This window comes from Cladophialophora carrionii, assembly GCF_000365165.1.
Source record: "Cladophialophora carrionii CBS 160.54 unplaced genomic scaffold supercont1.6, whole genome shotgun sequence".
NCBI classification, from domain to species: Eukaryota; Fungi; Ascomycota; class Eurotiomycetes; order Chaetothyriales; family Herpotrichiellaceae; genus Cladophialophora; species Cladophialophora carrionii.
This window is the reverse complement of record NW_008481831.1, coordinates 467,548-480,788: the sequence shown is the minus strand read 5'-3', so window position 1 is coordinate 480,788 and position 13,241 is coordinate 467,548. Positions and strand designations below refer to the sequence as shown.

Sequence of the window (13,241 nt, the reverse complement as noted above, 5' to 3'; positions counted from 1 at the left end):
GTACGTAAGAAACTTGATCAGGGAGATTGTAGAACACTTTACAAAAGCAAGCCACGGCAGGGCACAGTAAGGCCTTCGGAATCACTGCAGTCCGATAAACTGCAAGTTTCAACTTGCACTTTGATGGTCGGAGTGGACGGGAAGGATTGCGATTATAGTATGTCTATGTCTATTGGATCTCTATTCACTTCGCTCTTCCGCTCGCTCGGTAATGTACAGTATTCGTCTATCTATCTGTCTTGTCTCATTATCTATCTGTCTGATCGACGGCGTGGTAGAGGAGTGTCATGTCGAACTCAGCACTGAGCGACGTGTATATATCTGCGCAGATGCGAGTGGTGGCAAATCGCGCAGCAGGAGGCGAAAGTGTCTCGTGTCGTCTAATAATCCTTCTGAGCATACTTGCTCCGCATCCGTAGCCGTTCACCATACTGTGCAACGCAAAATGTCAGCATTTGATAATATAGCTCCGTCCATACGGCCAAAGGAAATCGAGACTGACCTTGAACAAGAAAAAAGGAATAGGAATGAACGCTATTGCGAGGAATCCTAGGGTAGAGCTGGCCCATCCGACGCCAAGTTTGTTGTACATTGCCGTGGCGAACAGGGGAAACCCGGCGCCAAAGCTGGAGCGGAAGAAGTCGTTGCCCGCCAACACACTCGCTGCGTATTGAGGATACGCGTCAGAGAGGTAGTTGAGCACCGAGTTGAACAGCAAGAAGGCACCGATAGAGAACCATGCTGTTCCGATGATGGGCATGATCCAGTGGACGTCCGGGCGTGATGACCATCCGAACCAGAACAGACAGATTGGGATGCAGAATGCGCCAACAAAGGACGGTGGGAGTCGCCACTCCGGTTGCAATTCACCCTTGTCGTTGAATCTCGGCTCGATGTATTTCCGCTGGTACCAGACAAAGGGCGGCAGAACGACGAAGACGCCGACGAGAATGCCCAAGAATGCTGTACCCTCGAGTCCCAGACTGAACTCGTAGATCTCGCTGAAGACGATGGGGAAGCTCTCGAACCAGATGTAAAGGAGGCCGTATATCAGCGCAATATAGATATTCAATAGGAAGACCATGGGCTCGGTGAATGAGAGACTAAACGGTCGGACCAGTGTCATCATGACAATATCTTTGCCCGTCATCTGTTCACCCATAAGTTGAGGCTCGCAGATGAGTTTGTTGTTACCCGTGAGTCTTCGTAGGCGCATCGTGCGTCGATACAGGATGTTGGCTGAAGATGTTTCTGGCATGAGGAACAGCAGGAGCACAAGCGTAAACCCAGACAGCCACATCAACTCCCAGATGGTCCACGTCCATCCTTTTGACTCAGCCGCGAAGCCACCAACCAGTGGACCCATCACTGGTCCACAGACAGCACCAACGCCCCAGACGGCCATACCGTATGTTCGCTTCTTTGGGCTGTAAATGTCGCCAATGGTGGCACCTCCAGTCGCGAGGGGCGGCGATCCAACGAAGCCTGTAATAAACCGAAATGCAAGCAGCATGCCAAAGTTGGTGGCCAAGGCCGTCGGAACCTGTAGGACGACAAAGAGTGCGAGAGTTGCGATGTAGATTGGTGCTCTTCCGGTCTGGGGCAGCTCGGACAGCGGTGACAGGAACATGGGGCCAATGCCATATCCGAGGACGAACAGTGTGAGACCAAGCGTGGATGCGACACGACTGACCCCGAAGACTTCGCTGACATCCAGAATACCGGCTGAATAAATTGCTGAACCAATATAGACCGAGAAGGTCAGGAGACAGATCTCAAAGGTGACCCAGACCTTCTTAACTGTGCCCCAGTTCAGCGGGTTCTCCGGGTCGTCCGGTCCGTACCAGTCCACAATATCAGCATCTCGTCCTTTCTCAGGGTCGACTCTGGTGTTGCTCAGCGTGTTGACGAGGCCATTCTCGTGGTCATTTGTGGTTGACGCGGAAATTGATGAACGACGCGACGGAGGTTGCTGCTTGTTTAATGCAGGCTGGGTACTCCTTTGCTCCTTCGATCCGGGTACTGGCGCGGCCTGGTCGTAATACGGCGCACCCTCTGACTCTTGCTTTTCTTCCGCCGCCGGCGTCGGCGGGTCGCTTGAAGTTGCACTAAGAAGCTCCTTTTTAGGCTGATCAGGTCTCGAGGTGCTGCCATGAAGGGCCATGTTGGAAGACTTTTCGACATTCAGATATCGTTGCCATATTGAAGGGTCGCGTTCTTCTGGGTACTTGAGAATCCTCCTTCCGGTAACGAGCCGCAAAAGTTGCCCAACGACCGTATCCCGAAATAGTTCCGCCATGTTTGGGCGTTAATCTTGGACGGCCTAGCAATACGAGTATCACAGACTTATAAAAATAGAGGTAGTGTGTTGGGAAAAGGTAGAACAGCACCTAGTGTGTACGCAGCACTCGATGTGTCGTAAAGAGAAGACGACGGGCATTAAAAGGATGTCATTGCAGATTTCGCAGCCTCGAGGCGTCATGACAAGGAACGGTTGGGTCGGCAATGCCGGGGAGGACACAAGCCTTACTCGTATTCAAACAGTGAGGGATCTCCGTGCAGAGATCGGACAATCGCTGGCAGACAGTTGTGATTGACCCGGGTGCTATGAGATCCGAGTCGGAAAAGGTGAACCAGGGATTCTGGATCGTGCTGTCGGCGATCGATGAGTCTATGACGCGGCGAAAGGAAGAGTGGAGATGGCCGAAGATGGTCCTGGACAATCGACTCGCAGCCTTGCACGTGCTTGCGGATGTGGCCGGTGTCTTTGGCCGCCCTTTGTAAGCGAGTCGGTCTCATTTCATCCCGAGTCTGCGGTATCGCGAAACAACAAGTCGTCCAACCATGCCTTGCGCAAAATGATCCGGGCAGTGCGGGTTGCCTTATGTGAGCGAATTTAGCCCGAGTAACTCAAATCGCACGACGCGCTTCCCTCGTGTGGCTATTCTGGGATCTTGACCGGCATTTCCAGAGTGAGCATTGGGTCCATACGATGTTCGGTCGTAGCTCGTAACTTGGGATGGCGGCTTCGGAGCCTCACTTCCTCCACATCCAGTGCAGTTGGCCTGGAGAGAATGGCTCCTTTCGATGGTATCTTGCCGAACATGTCGTGGACCGTGCACAATCTGAGCTTATCCCGACTTCCGCCCGACTAAGACCATCGAGCCCACTTTCCGTTCGAGTAGCTCTGGCAGACGAGGATGCGGAGGAAAATCTGTATAGGTCCGAGGGCGAAGTCTCGTCGTGGAATCTGCGAAATCCCGCTCGGTGTAAAAGCGCACTGGATGGAGTTGGTAATCGGAAGGAGGATTTCTCGCTCGGTCAAAATGTTGGCAGGAGAGGCTGCTTCGCGTTCTGCGTTCTCACAGGTGCATTCCATCCTCTTCAGTACCATCCTCATTATTTCCAAGCCGGTCCATCATCTGTCGCCTCAGTTCCTCGTCAGACAATCGCCCGCCTGCGTTCCGTTCCATGTCTGCTGTACTACCGTTTGTGCCGCTGTCGTCTGAACTGCCGTTGACTTTGCCATTCGTGTTTACTTCATGCCATTTTGCTCCTCTTCGCTCGACTTCGCGCTTCAGCAACTCAATCCTCTCCTTTTGTCGCTCGATGACGACGTGGTTTTCCTGGATGGCATCTGAACAGTCTTTGTCACCCTCCTGCCGCGTGCTCTCCGGAAGGGTGCTATCTGAACGAATGCTGTCGATATATTCCTGGAGGGTTTTGTTTGAGCGTTCGAGATGAGCTATCGAGTTTTCGAGTTCCTGAGCCTTGGAATACAAGTTCTCTGCAGGCAGATCTTGGATAGCGAACGCGAAGCGCTCCGCCGAAATAGGCTGGGATTCAGAGGACATTTCGGCGTGATTACGGTTCAGTGATCTCAGTGATACAGTAGGGATGACACCGGTTTCGGTCAAAGTGACTCGTTGCACGGATCGTCCTAGGGCCTGATGAGTTCACTCCAAGCCGCAACTGTAGGTAGAAAACCGCACGCCGCGTGTCAAGACACTTCCAGGCCTGGAAGGTGGTGCGACGCGGGGTCGGTTTAGGCGGGGTTGCGCTTTAACTGCTTTCTTCCCGGCTCTTTTAGGCAAGCCTAACAAGTCCGGGTGTCAGGTCACTTCGGGAGATCCGTCCCGAGGGGCACATTTACTTACCCCTGGCACGTGACTGAACTTTTTTCCATTGCGGGCCATCATTTTTCACCGCCGTTGCAGTTTCACTCTTCCCCACCTTCATTGACAGCTCAACAGCCACCTACTCGTGTCCGATCCCTCACCTTGGCCGTTGTGTTCGAACTCTTCTTTAAGCTGCCTCCCACATCGCTTGACGCCTTTCACTGGACGACACCGCCAACATGGCTTCCTCGACAACCATAACCCGCGAAAACGTCACGCGCCTCTTCCCCGAAGTGCACACCCGCCTCATCGGCGCTGACATGGCACCCACGCACACGCCTTCCACCAACGGCGCCTCCAATTCCACTTCGGACGACCTTCTTGCCGGCTACGACGAGGAGCAAATCCGGCTCATGGATGAAATGTGCATCGTGCTAGACCACGACGACGCCCCCATCGGCTCCGCCTCCAAGAAAGCCTGCCATTTGATGTCCAACATCAACCAGGGGTTACTGCATCGCGCGTTCTCGGCCTTCCTGTTCGACCCCAAGAGTAAGAAGCTACTCTTGCAGCAGCGCGCCAGCGAGAAGATCACATTCCCGGACATGTGGACGAACACATGCTGTTCGCACCCGCTGGCGCATCCTGCCGAGACGGGCAACGGGGACTTGTCGAGTAATGTGGAGGGGGCGAAGCGCGCGGCGCAGCGCAAGTTGGGCCACGAGCTGGGCATTCCGGCCTCGCAGGTCCCCGTCTCAGAGTTCAGCTTCTTGACGAGGATTCATTATCTGGCGCCGTCGGATGGCAAGTGGGGCGAGCATGAGATCGACTATATCCTGTTCATTGAAGCAGACGTGACGCTGGATATCAACACGAACGAAGTGCAAGATACGCGTTGGGTGAGTCCCGACGAACTGAAGCAGATGTTCAAAGACGTCGAGAGTCAGAGCGGGAAGGACCAGGCCCTGAAGTACACGCCCTGGTTCCGACTCATCTGCGAGGGCATGCTCTTTGAGTGGTGGGAGAAGCTGGCGCAGGGGAAATTGAGCGAGGTCATGAACGAGAGCCAGATTCGGCGCATGTGAAAGCCTGATCGTGGTGATGTTGCTTTGGCTTTTATGGCGCAAGAAAGGCTTATGTACATGGATGAGAGCGCATAGCACTGGTTTGTCAGACCGCACAGGGGCGTTCAGGCGCGATGGAAGAACAGTACAGATGCCGTCAAATGGACTGTTTTCCTTGCTCAATCATGCATGCAGCAAGACACTTTCCCGTCCCATCCTTGCTTGGGACCCTCGCTCCTCGTAGTTCTCGACCTATCCATCCTCGTCCTACTGATGCGCACTGCTGATGGTGGTGATACTCGTCAACGTGGCAAAGGAAGCCCCAGATAGTTCCTCGTTAGGCATAATCAGTCTACGCAATACGCGCAACGGCTCAGAAACAAGAGCATTACCACAAACCGAGTTCAGATTCAATTCAGATCGCTGCATCTCTCATACGCTATATACAGAAATACGGCCGCGGGTTGCACCACGCAGCGAAAGAAGGACAGTACGCCACAGTCGACGCTTCAGCAACACGCTCAACCTATCCCTTTCATAATCCACCCTCCATATTCCGAGCCGTCGCCTCTTCCACGCTGCGATTCCAATCCGTCCTGGCGAGATAGACAAACTCCACGGCAGCGACCAACCCGAGCGCGAGTGCGACACCGGTCCACAACCCCCACAAGCCCCAGCCTGCGCCAAAGGCCGTGCCAAAACTAATCGGCATGGCAAATACGTAGTAACAGAACAGCTGCACGTAGCCGCCAAACTCCTGCCTCCCCAGACCACGTAGAATGCCGTTACATGCTGCAGCGAGGGCGTCGAAGAGCTGAAACGCGGCGCAGAGAGGAAGGATGTCGGACACGATGCGGATGACCTCGGCGTCTGAAGTGAAGAGGCGGGGGATGTAGTCTTTGAGCGCGGAGAGGAGGGTTATGTTGAGGATGCCAACGATGACCGCGGCGGAGAAGGTCACTTTGGTGCTGACTTTGGCGGCGTCGGCGAGGGTGGCTCCTATTAAGTTAGCCACGCGCGTGGAGCCGGCTATGCTCAGTGGGAAGGGGATTTGGAACGTCAACGACGTGAGAGTGGCGAGGACGGATTGGGCGGCGAGAGTGGTCGTGCCGAAATAGGATGCTGCAAAGGTCAGGATCTCAAAGGCCAGGACTTCGGCTTCGATCATCACGACTCCGGGCAAAGCAAGTTTCACCATCGGACCCCAATTCTGGAGCGCCTTTTTGGTGAAGCCGTTCCAGCAAGACATGCCGGTTTTGGAAAAGAAGCGGACGTAGATGAAGAGACCGATCGGGAGAAGGTTGTCGGTGATGGCGACGGCGATGGGTGCCCCGACAAAGCCCATCTTGAACCTCCATACAAAGAGCCAGTTCATGAAGGCGTTGAAAGGGGCGCAGAACAGCAGAACGTACAACGAGGCCGAAAAGAGCCCTTGAGCTTGGACGTAACGTTTCCCAGCCTCGAATGCTGCATAGCCGGGCGCTCCCGCTAGGACGACCTTCAGGTAGAGGCCAGCCAGTTTTGCGACTTCTGGCTCTGGGACAATCGCGATAAGGATATTCTCTGCGAAGATCCAGATGATTGCGATCGGGAGAGTGATGGTCCATAAAAAGTAAATCATGCGCTGCATTTGCAATCCCACCAGTTTCCTGCGGCCGGATCCATAGGCTTGTGCGCAAAGGGTGTCGAGTGAGGTTGCTAGGCCTTGGTAAAGGGCATAGCCAGTAATGTTCGCAGACATAGAAGCTAGACTGACGGCTCCTAGCTCGACCGTTCCGATGTGTCCGACTGTGAATATGCTTGCAACGGTAAGAGAGTACTGTAGGATAAAGGTGACCATCAAGGGCGCGGCATATCGGGCAATGACCTTGGCCTCGCGCTGCCATGTGGTGTGAATCATGCCAGCGGCCACCGCCTCCTCCCATTTCTGGTTGATAGTCTCTGGATCGTCTTGGCCACCATACGGCAGAGTTGGGTCACCCAGAAGAGGCGTCGCCTCGGACCCAACTCCAAGGCCTCCATCCAGTGCCGGTGTGGCTTCTTCATCGCGGGATACTTTGCGATCTCCGCCCGGGATATGGAAAATGCTTCTTTTCCGGCTAGCATCGCCACCAGCAGCTTGTGGATGCTTCGGAGGGATGATGTTATTGTCTCGTAATAGACTCCTTTCCTCCTCGAGTGCCTGCTTCCTCTCTTGCTTTGACAGCCGCTCATGCTCTGTTGATAGAAGGTGTGGCAGTACAGTCGCTCTGTTTCCTGCACCGACAAAGCTCGGTCGACGATACAATCCCGCAGAAGACTGCCCTCTTCCAGGCGCAGACGTAGAAGGCCGCAAGGTTGAAGTCTCAGAGTCGGGCTCGGATTCTGACTCCACGGCATCTTCGGGGTCTTCTTCAATATCTCGAGCTAGAGACGCCTGTGCAATCGGCGAGAAATCTGGGAGAGATCGCGAAAACGCACGACTCGTGACGCTCGTGACACGCTCGAGCGTGCTGAGGTTCTTTGGCGGCGTGGTCATGGTGGGCAGGCCTGGGCCAAAAGCTATGCTTCCCGCGAGACTGAAGGATTCGATTCGCTACGATTTCGATCTAGAGCTCGCATGCTCAAAGACGACCTTCATTTGAGGCGTGCATTTCTCCGTTGCAGATGATTGATCAAAGCGGGACCTGTCCGGAAGAGTGAACAGGAGCTGGAACTCTGACAGACGGTGGGAAATGTTCACTGATAAAGCTTGCCTGAGCTCGTACAGTCACGACTATCAGCTCCGCACATCTGCGACGATGATCTCCAAAAATGTTGTCGGCTGCAGTGGCCGGATCGGGCACAGCGTCGCCAATGCTGAACCATTTGGGGGTCTGTCCCAGGCTGTTTAGAGGCGTGAGAGGGTGCCATTGGCCCCTAGCAGAGGGCGGGGCAATGGCGCTGATAGGCGTCGCCGCCCGCCTCAGTCCACAGCCAGTCCTTCCTGCTTGAGGATACCAAGTCAAGCACCGGATGGCAAATTTTGTTAGTTGTGGGCGACCGAGGCCAGCATTAGGGAGATTACAGGCGCTTAAGGAAGGCTCAGTCGGTAAGATGTGTTCAGTACAAGCGCACAACGCGATGATTCGATTTGGCATGAGCCCCATGGTCAAGCCATGCAACCCCAGCTTTTGTCCTCGGCGATTGAACTGCGTCATCTTCGATTTCCTCAACACCATCCAGTATATGAACGGGTCAACGTTAAGTAGCTGATATCCTCAAATCCTACTACCACATTCTTTATCATTGGTCGATGGCTTGTCTGCTGCCATAGGAAGCACCATTCTACATTTTGGCGACTGCAGCTCAGGCAGGACGGGGAAGATGGCTCATCAAGAAGATTGCAGTCCACTTGGACAAGCTCCTGGTGAAGACGAGTGGCACGTCCTTTACAATCCCTTCGGCGCCACTATCAACGTCCACGAGTAGGATGCTCCCACCATGAACAGGGAATCAGCTGTACTGAGCGATACTAGGTACCATCCCGAGAACCCGATCAAGATGTTCCTTCTACAGCCGTTGTACGCCCCGCTTCTCTTTCCTAACACAACATCAGACGCGCGGGACCATTGTGCCAACGAGCGCACATTCTTGTCGTGGCTTCGGCTGGCGATCTATATGGCTATAGTGGCGGTAGCCATCCTGGTCAACTTCCATCTCAAAAACCAACCAACTGCCCTAGAACGAAGACTTAGCCATCCAATGGGAATCATCTTCTGGGTGCTCTCGCTGGCTTGCCTGGTGACTGGACTGGCCATCTACATGCGGACAGTCACCAAGTATGCAAAACGGCGGGCACTGGTTCAGACGGGAATGAAGACTCAGGCTGTTTTCCTCGTGGTCTCGGCGGCCATCATTGCCGCATGCGCCTTGTTCCTGGCAGCGGAGGTGCAGGCGTCTCGACAAGGGCACGCCGGAGCGTTCGATGTGACATTCGTGCTATAGCCACAAGCTAGAAATTACACAGGCCTTCAGTATCTTTCTGACACGATGCATCAATGAATAGTATCGGTAATGGGCACTGATTGGACCGTGTAGACGCGTCTCATGCATTCGATGTTGATTCGCTCATGCGCATCTGTCAATTCCTCACTCACACTTTAAACCGCCCTTCGGCTGCGACCTGCGGCCTCAATCTCGACCGCATCCATCCTCAGCCCGAAACGATATATTCGCACCGCATGAGTCGTCCCAGGCGTCCACCTACACGCTGTTAAAGCTCTTGTCAACCTCTCCTTTCGGCTCACTACCCTTGCCGGCCTCCCACTATGGATCCCTCTACCCCCATTGACTACCCCGCCGATTCGGCCTACAGTCCGCACATTGTCAACGATCAGGATCAGTCACAAGAGGACGTTACGGCGGTACAAAATGCCCAGCAATCACAGGCGTCAACTGCCATGGCAACGCCACCCCTTGACAATGACCCAAGTCAGAAATACAACTCACCCAGTTTATACCAACAGCCCGGTTCAAGACCTGGTTCTGGCATGGGCGGGCATCAGCAGACACAGTATCAGGAAAATCGCCAGTCACAGCCAGCCAGCAAATCTAGTGTCGTCATCAAGGTCGGGATGGTTGGGGATGCTCAGATAGGGAAGACGAGCTTGATGGTCAAATATGTCGAGGGCAGCTGGGATGAAGACTACATACAGACGTTGGGTGCGTCCATTCCGATTACTTTCAGCTGAGCTCGAGTGGCTAACGAGTTGCTAGGCGTCAACTTCATGGAGAAGACAATCTCAATACGCAATACCGAAATTACCTTCTCGATTTGGGATCTGGGTGGCCAGCGAGAGTTTGTCAACATGCTTCCCCTTGTCTGCAACGACGCCGTCGCGATCCTATTCATGTTCGACCTGACTCGGAAGTCGACGCTGAACAGCATCAAAGAGTGGTACAGACAAGGCCGAGGCTTCAACAAAACTGCCATTCCATTCTTGATCGGCACAAAATATGATCATTTCGTCAACTTTCCCAGAGAAGATCAAGAGGAGATCAGCAATCAGGTATGCACGGGCGTGCTTTCGGACTTGTAGTAGCATTTCCATATGTATGGTGACTGATTGTCGGCGTGTGACAGGCTCGAAGATTCGCCAAAGCGATGCGGGCAAGCCTCATCTTTAGCAGCACCAGTCACAGCATCAACGTCCAGAAGATCTTCAAGATCGTCCTTTCGAAAGCCTTCGACCTGAAATGCACGATTCCCGAGATCGAGAACGTTGGCGAACCCTTGCTACTTTACCAATCCGTGAACTGACGCGGAGCCTTTCGTTCGATCGGATGGACCGTCGCAATTCCGCAAAGGCAACGTCCAGTTATGTCCGAGGCGTTTGATGTATACCACGTCAAAATCTGCAAGCAGTCATGGTGCACAGATGACGGCCGCCGTCTCGTTCAGCAAGGGACTCTACCATACGACGCCGTATCAACCGGCTGCCATGATCACGCTCCACTAAGCACGTGCATAATAGTGGATGGTGTCAAGGGCCCACCAATAACCCAGATTTCATGGCTGAATTGCTTGTGTGCCTTATTTGTCCATACTGCTTACGGTACGGAGTACGGCAACGGATTTGATGTGCGCGTTCAGGATGATTTGGTCTTGTCGGAAGCCAGGCGCATTGCGTTAGTGCAGGAAACAGTTGGACGCGTTAAGGGATCAATCCGATTGAAAGGCAAGGTGTCAATGAGACACGTCGTTGGCTGAGGCATGTAAGAGCCTGGCCATGCGCGGACTCTCGAGCTCCTCGAAACAGACGTAACGGCACCTGAATCCAATGAGCTGGCCTCTATCCAACACTGCTACTGAATCCTCACGCCGTTCCTGATTCGCCAGTCACAGAATACTCCATACGAACACGAAGTACATAGTTTCTCATTGAGGCGGCCAGCGGACGCCTTCACCCCAGGGATGTCATGCCGCGTCAGTCTCAAGACTGTTGTTGCTGTAGCATGCTGCAACCGTGTCCTCACTCTCAGTCCGCTGAATGAGCTGTAACTTCGTGCTTCGTTAGTCGGCAGCGGCTTCGAGGCTCCAAGCCCGGCCACGTCGAGTGGCGCTGGTGGGCCCTTCTTAGTGTCTCGCTAATCGTATTCGGGCGGGTCGCTACGCGGTGGCGGGGAATAGCCATCGTGACAATCTATGTATGCACGCATGGAAGTGCTGAGCGAGATCCTCAAAGTAGGCTATGGTAGATGAATGTCGCTGGTGACGCTGGGTCGAGCCCAGTGTCAATTGGAGGCATTTAATTATATTTCAGGCAGTGTTCAGCATTGCCGTGTCGTCGAACTTGTACTGGACAGACACCTTCCGCCATCACATCATGGCCTGTAATAGAGGAGCATCGTGTACCCCGTACGGAGTACTCCGTATCGAGTAACTAGGTACGGAAAAATTATTGGCATGCTGGGGGCCACTCGGGAGAGCGAGAACCATCGTTCTCTCAATGTTGGGCACGTGGCTGGGGCACACTTTCTGCAGTTCGCAGCAGTACGAACTGTTCCAGGTCGCGGAACTAGATTTATGACCAATCAAGAGTAGCTTCGGATCATTGTGGCAGGCATCATGCCCAATTTGAGTAATTAAGGCTTTCCAGCCCTACGTTATGGACAATACTATTGTCCTTTGACGCCTTTGTTTACTGGAGCGTATATGGTTTAGCGCGAGAGGCTGGTGGCCCACAAGACGCCATCCATCCAATCACAGCATGCTCAGCAGATCGTTAATGGCTTGGCAACCGGGCAATATCAACCTCTCCCGTTTCCTGCCGCTGCTTTTATTCCGTCCGCCACTCACTTCTCGCTTCAACCCTCCGATCGTCGTCTCCTGGCCACACGATATACCACAACGCTAGTCTATCTCAGCCCCGTGATATCGTCTCTCTGCACAATGGAGGCTGGTAGGAGCCCTGGGCGTCGAATATCGCAACTACATATCGCGGGTCGCATGAGGGTTTGTGCAACTTCTCTTTCCTCCATCCAGGACACTGCAGCATAGCAGCTTTGAGACTCACATCTGTGAAAGAGCGCTCGGCGCCTACCAACTCCTTTGATATCTGCATTGTACATTGTTGTGACACATTCTTTCGACATGCATTCCCGTTCCAGATCTGCAATTGTGGCCGCTGCCACTCTCTCAGCCGTGCCTCTTACAGCAGCAATTCCCAGACCCCAAGCTACTTCTGCCCCTGCCCCCGATTGCTTGCAAACCTGCATGGCCGCAGCAGCGGCCATCTTCGGTGACACCTGCAGCCCCGACTCTCTCGCCTCCATCCAATCATGTATTGCAACGGGCTGTGCGCCTGAATTTCTCGCTATTGCCACCGGTCTCCTTGAGGCTCAATGTGCCGGGCAAACTTCTACTCCGAGTTTGCCAGGCTTACCGGGCTCAACGACCACAGCCCCGATCATACCGACCACAGCCCCGATTATACCGACGGCAACCCCGATCATAACGACCACCGCCCCAGCATCGAGCCAATGGAGCCAAAGTACCAGCCCTACCACCATGACAACGCCAATACTTACTTCCGCAAGTCCTATTTGGTCGGACACGACTTCCAGTGTAACGACCACTAGCTCAATGACAAGTGCGGAGACATGGTCGGACTGGAGCTCCTCGACAACAACAACAACCAGCACTACTTCCTATACTACAACTTCAGAGACCTGGGCGGATTGGTCACAAAGTACCTCTCTCCCTCCTGTCCCTCCGGCCACGACAAGTTCAAGTTCCGAGTCTCATTGGGTTGACTGGAGCTCAAGCAGCACAACCACTGGCACCATGCCGACACCGGACTCTTCAAGCTGGGCAGACTGGACCACCTCAACCCCCGTTATGTCCACGACCACAACAATCGAAGAGAGTAGCTGGCTAGATTGGACATCCTCCGAGACTCCAGCTCCGGCAACTAGCAGTTGGGTTGATTGGACCTCCTCTGAGATTCCAGCACCTGAAACTAGCAGTTGGGTTGATTGGACGTCCTCTGAGGCTCCAGCTCCAGAAACGAGCAGTTGGGCTGATTGGACGTCCTCT

General features: G+C 54.0%; 6 protein-coding genes across 6 annotated transcripts; 3 read left to right on the top strand and 3 right to left on the bottom strand.

Annotated features, from left to right (window-relative positions):
• Window positions 1-380: 380 nt before the first annotated feature.
• On the bottom strand, window positions 381-2,299 carry G647_07129 (uncharacterized protein; the record flags this gene model as incomplete). Its single annotated transcript, XM_008731446.1, has 3 exons — window positions 381-431; window positions 503-2,022; window positions 2,110-2,299. The coding sequence occupies 3 exons, from the start codon at window positions 2,297-2,299 to the stop codon at window positions 381-383; spliced, it is 1,761 nt and encodes a 586-aa protein (XP_008729668.1).
• A 1,063-nt stretch (window positions 2,300-3,362) lies between these two features.
• On the bottom strand, window positions 3,363-3,854 carry G647_07128 (uncharacterized protein; the record flags this gene model as incomplete). The annotated part of the gene is made up of 1 exon (XM_008731445.1): window positions 3,363-3,854. The coding sequence occupies one exon, from the start codon at window positions 3,852-3,854 to the stop codon at window positions 3,363-3,365; it is 492 nt and encodes a 163-aa protein (XP_008729667.1).
• Window positions 3,855-4,357: 503 nt separating this feature from the next.
• Window positions 4,358-5,203, top strand: G647_07127 (isopentenyl-diphosphate delta-isomerase; the record flags this gene model as incomplete). The annotated part of the gene is made up of 1 exon (XM_008731444.1): window positions 4,358-5,203. The coding sequence occupies one exon, from the start codon at window positions 4,358-4,360 to the stop codon at window positions 5,201-5,203; it is 846 nt and encodes a 281-aa protein (XP_008729666.1).
• Window positions 5,204-5,717: 514 nt separating this feature from the next.
• G647_07126 (uncharacterized protein) lies at window positions 5,718-7,700 on the bottom strand (the record flags this gene model as incomplete). Its single annotated transcript, XM_008731443.1, has 1 exon — window positions 5,718-7,700. The coding sequence occupies one exon, from the start codon at window positions 7,698-7,700 to the stop codon at window positions 5,718-5,720; it is 1,983 nt and encodes a 660-aa protein (XP_008729665.1).
• An 827-nt stretch (window positions 7,701-8,527) lies between these two features.
• Window positions 8,528-9,148, top strand: G647_07125 (uncharacterized protein; the record flags this gene model as incomplete). Its single annotated transcript, XM_008731442.1, has 2 exons — window positions 8,528-8,628; window positions 8,680-9,148. The coding sequence occupies 2 exons, from the start codon at window positions 8,528-8,530 to the stop codon at window positions 9,146-9,148; spliced, it is 570 nt and encodes a 189-aa protein (XP_008729664.1).
• Window positions 9,149-9,471: 323 nt separating this feature from the next.
• Window positions 9,472-10,463, top strand: G647_07124 (septum-promoting GTP-binding protein 1; the record flags this gene model as incomplete). Its single annotated transcript, XM_008731441.1, has 3 exons — window positions 9,472-9,865; window positions 9,920-10,212; window positions 10,287-10,463. The coding sequence occupies 3 exons, from the start codon at window positions 9,472-9,474 to the stop codon at window positions 10,461-10,463; spliced, it is 864 nt and encodes a 287-aa protein (XP_008729663.1).
• Window positions 10,464-13,241: the final 2,778 nt, after the last annotated feature.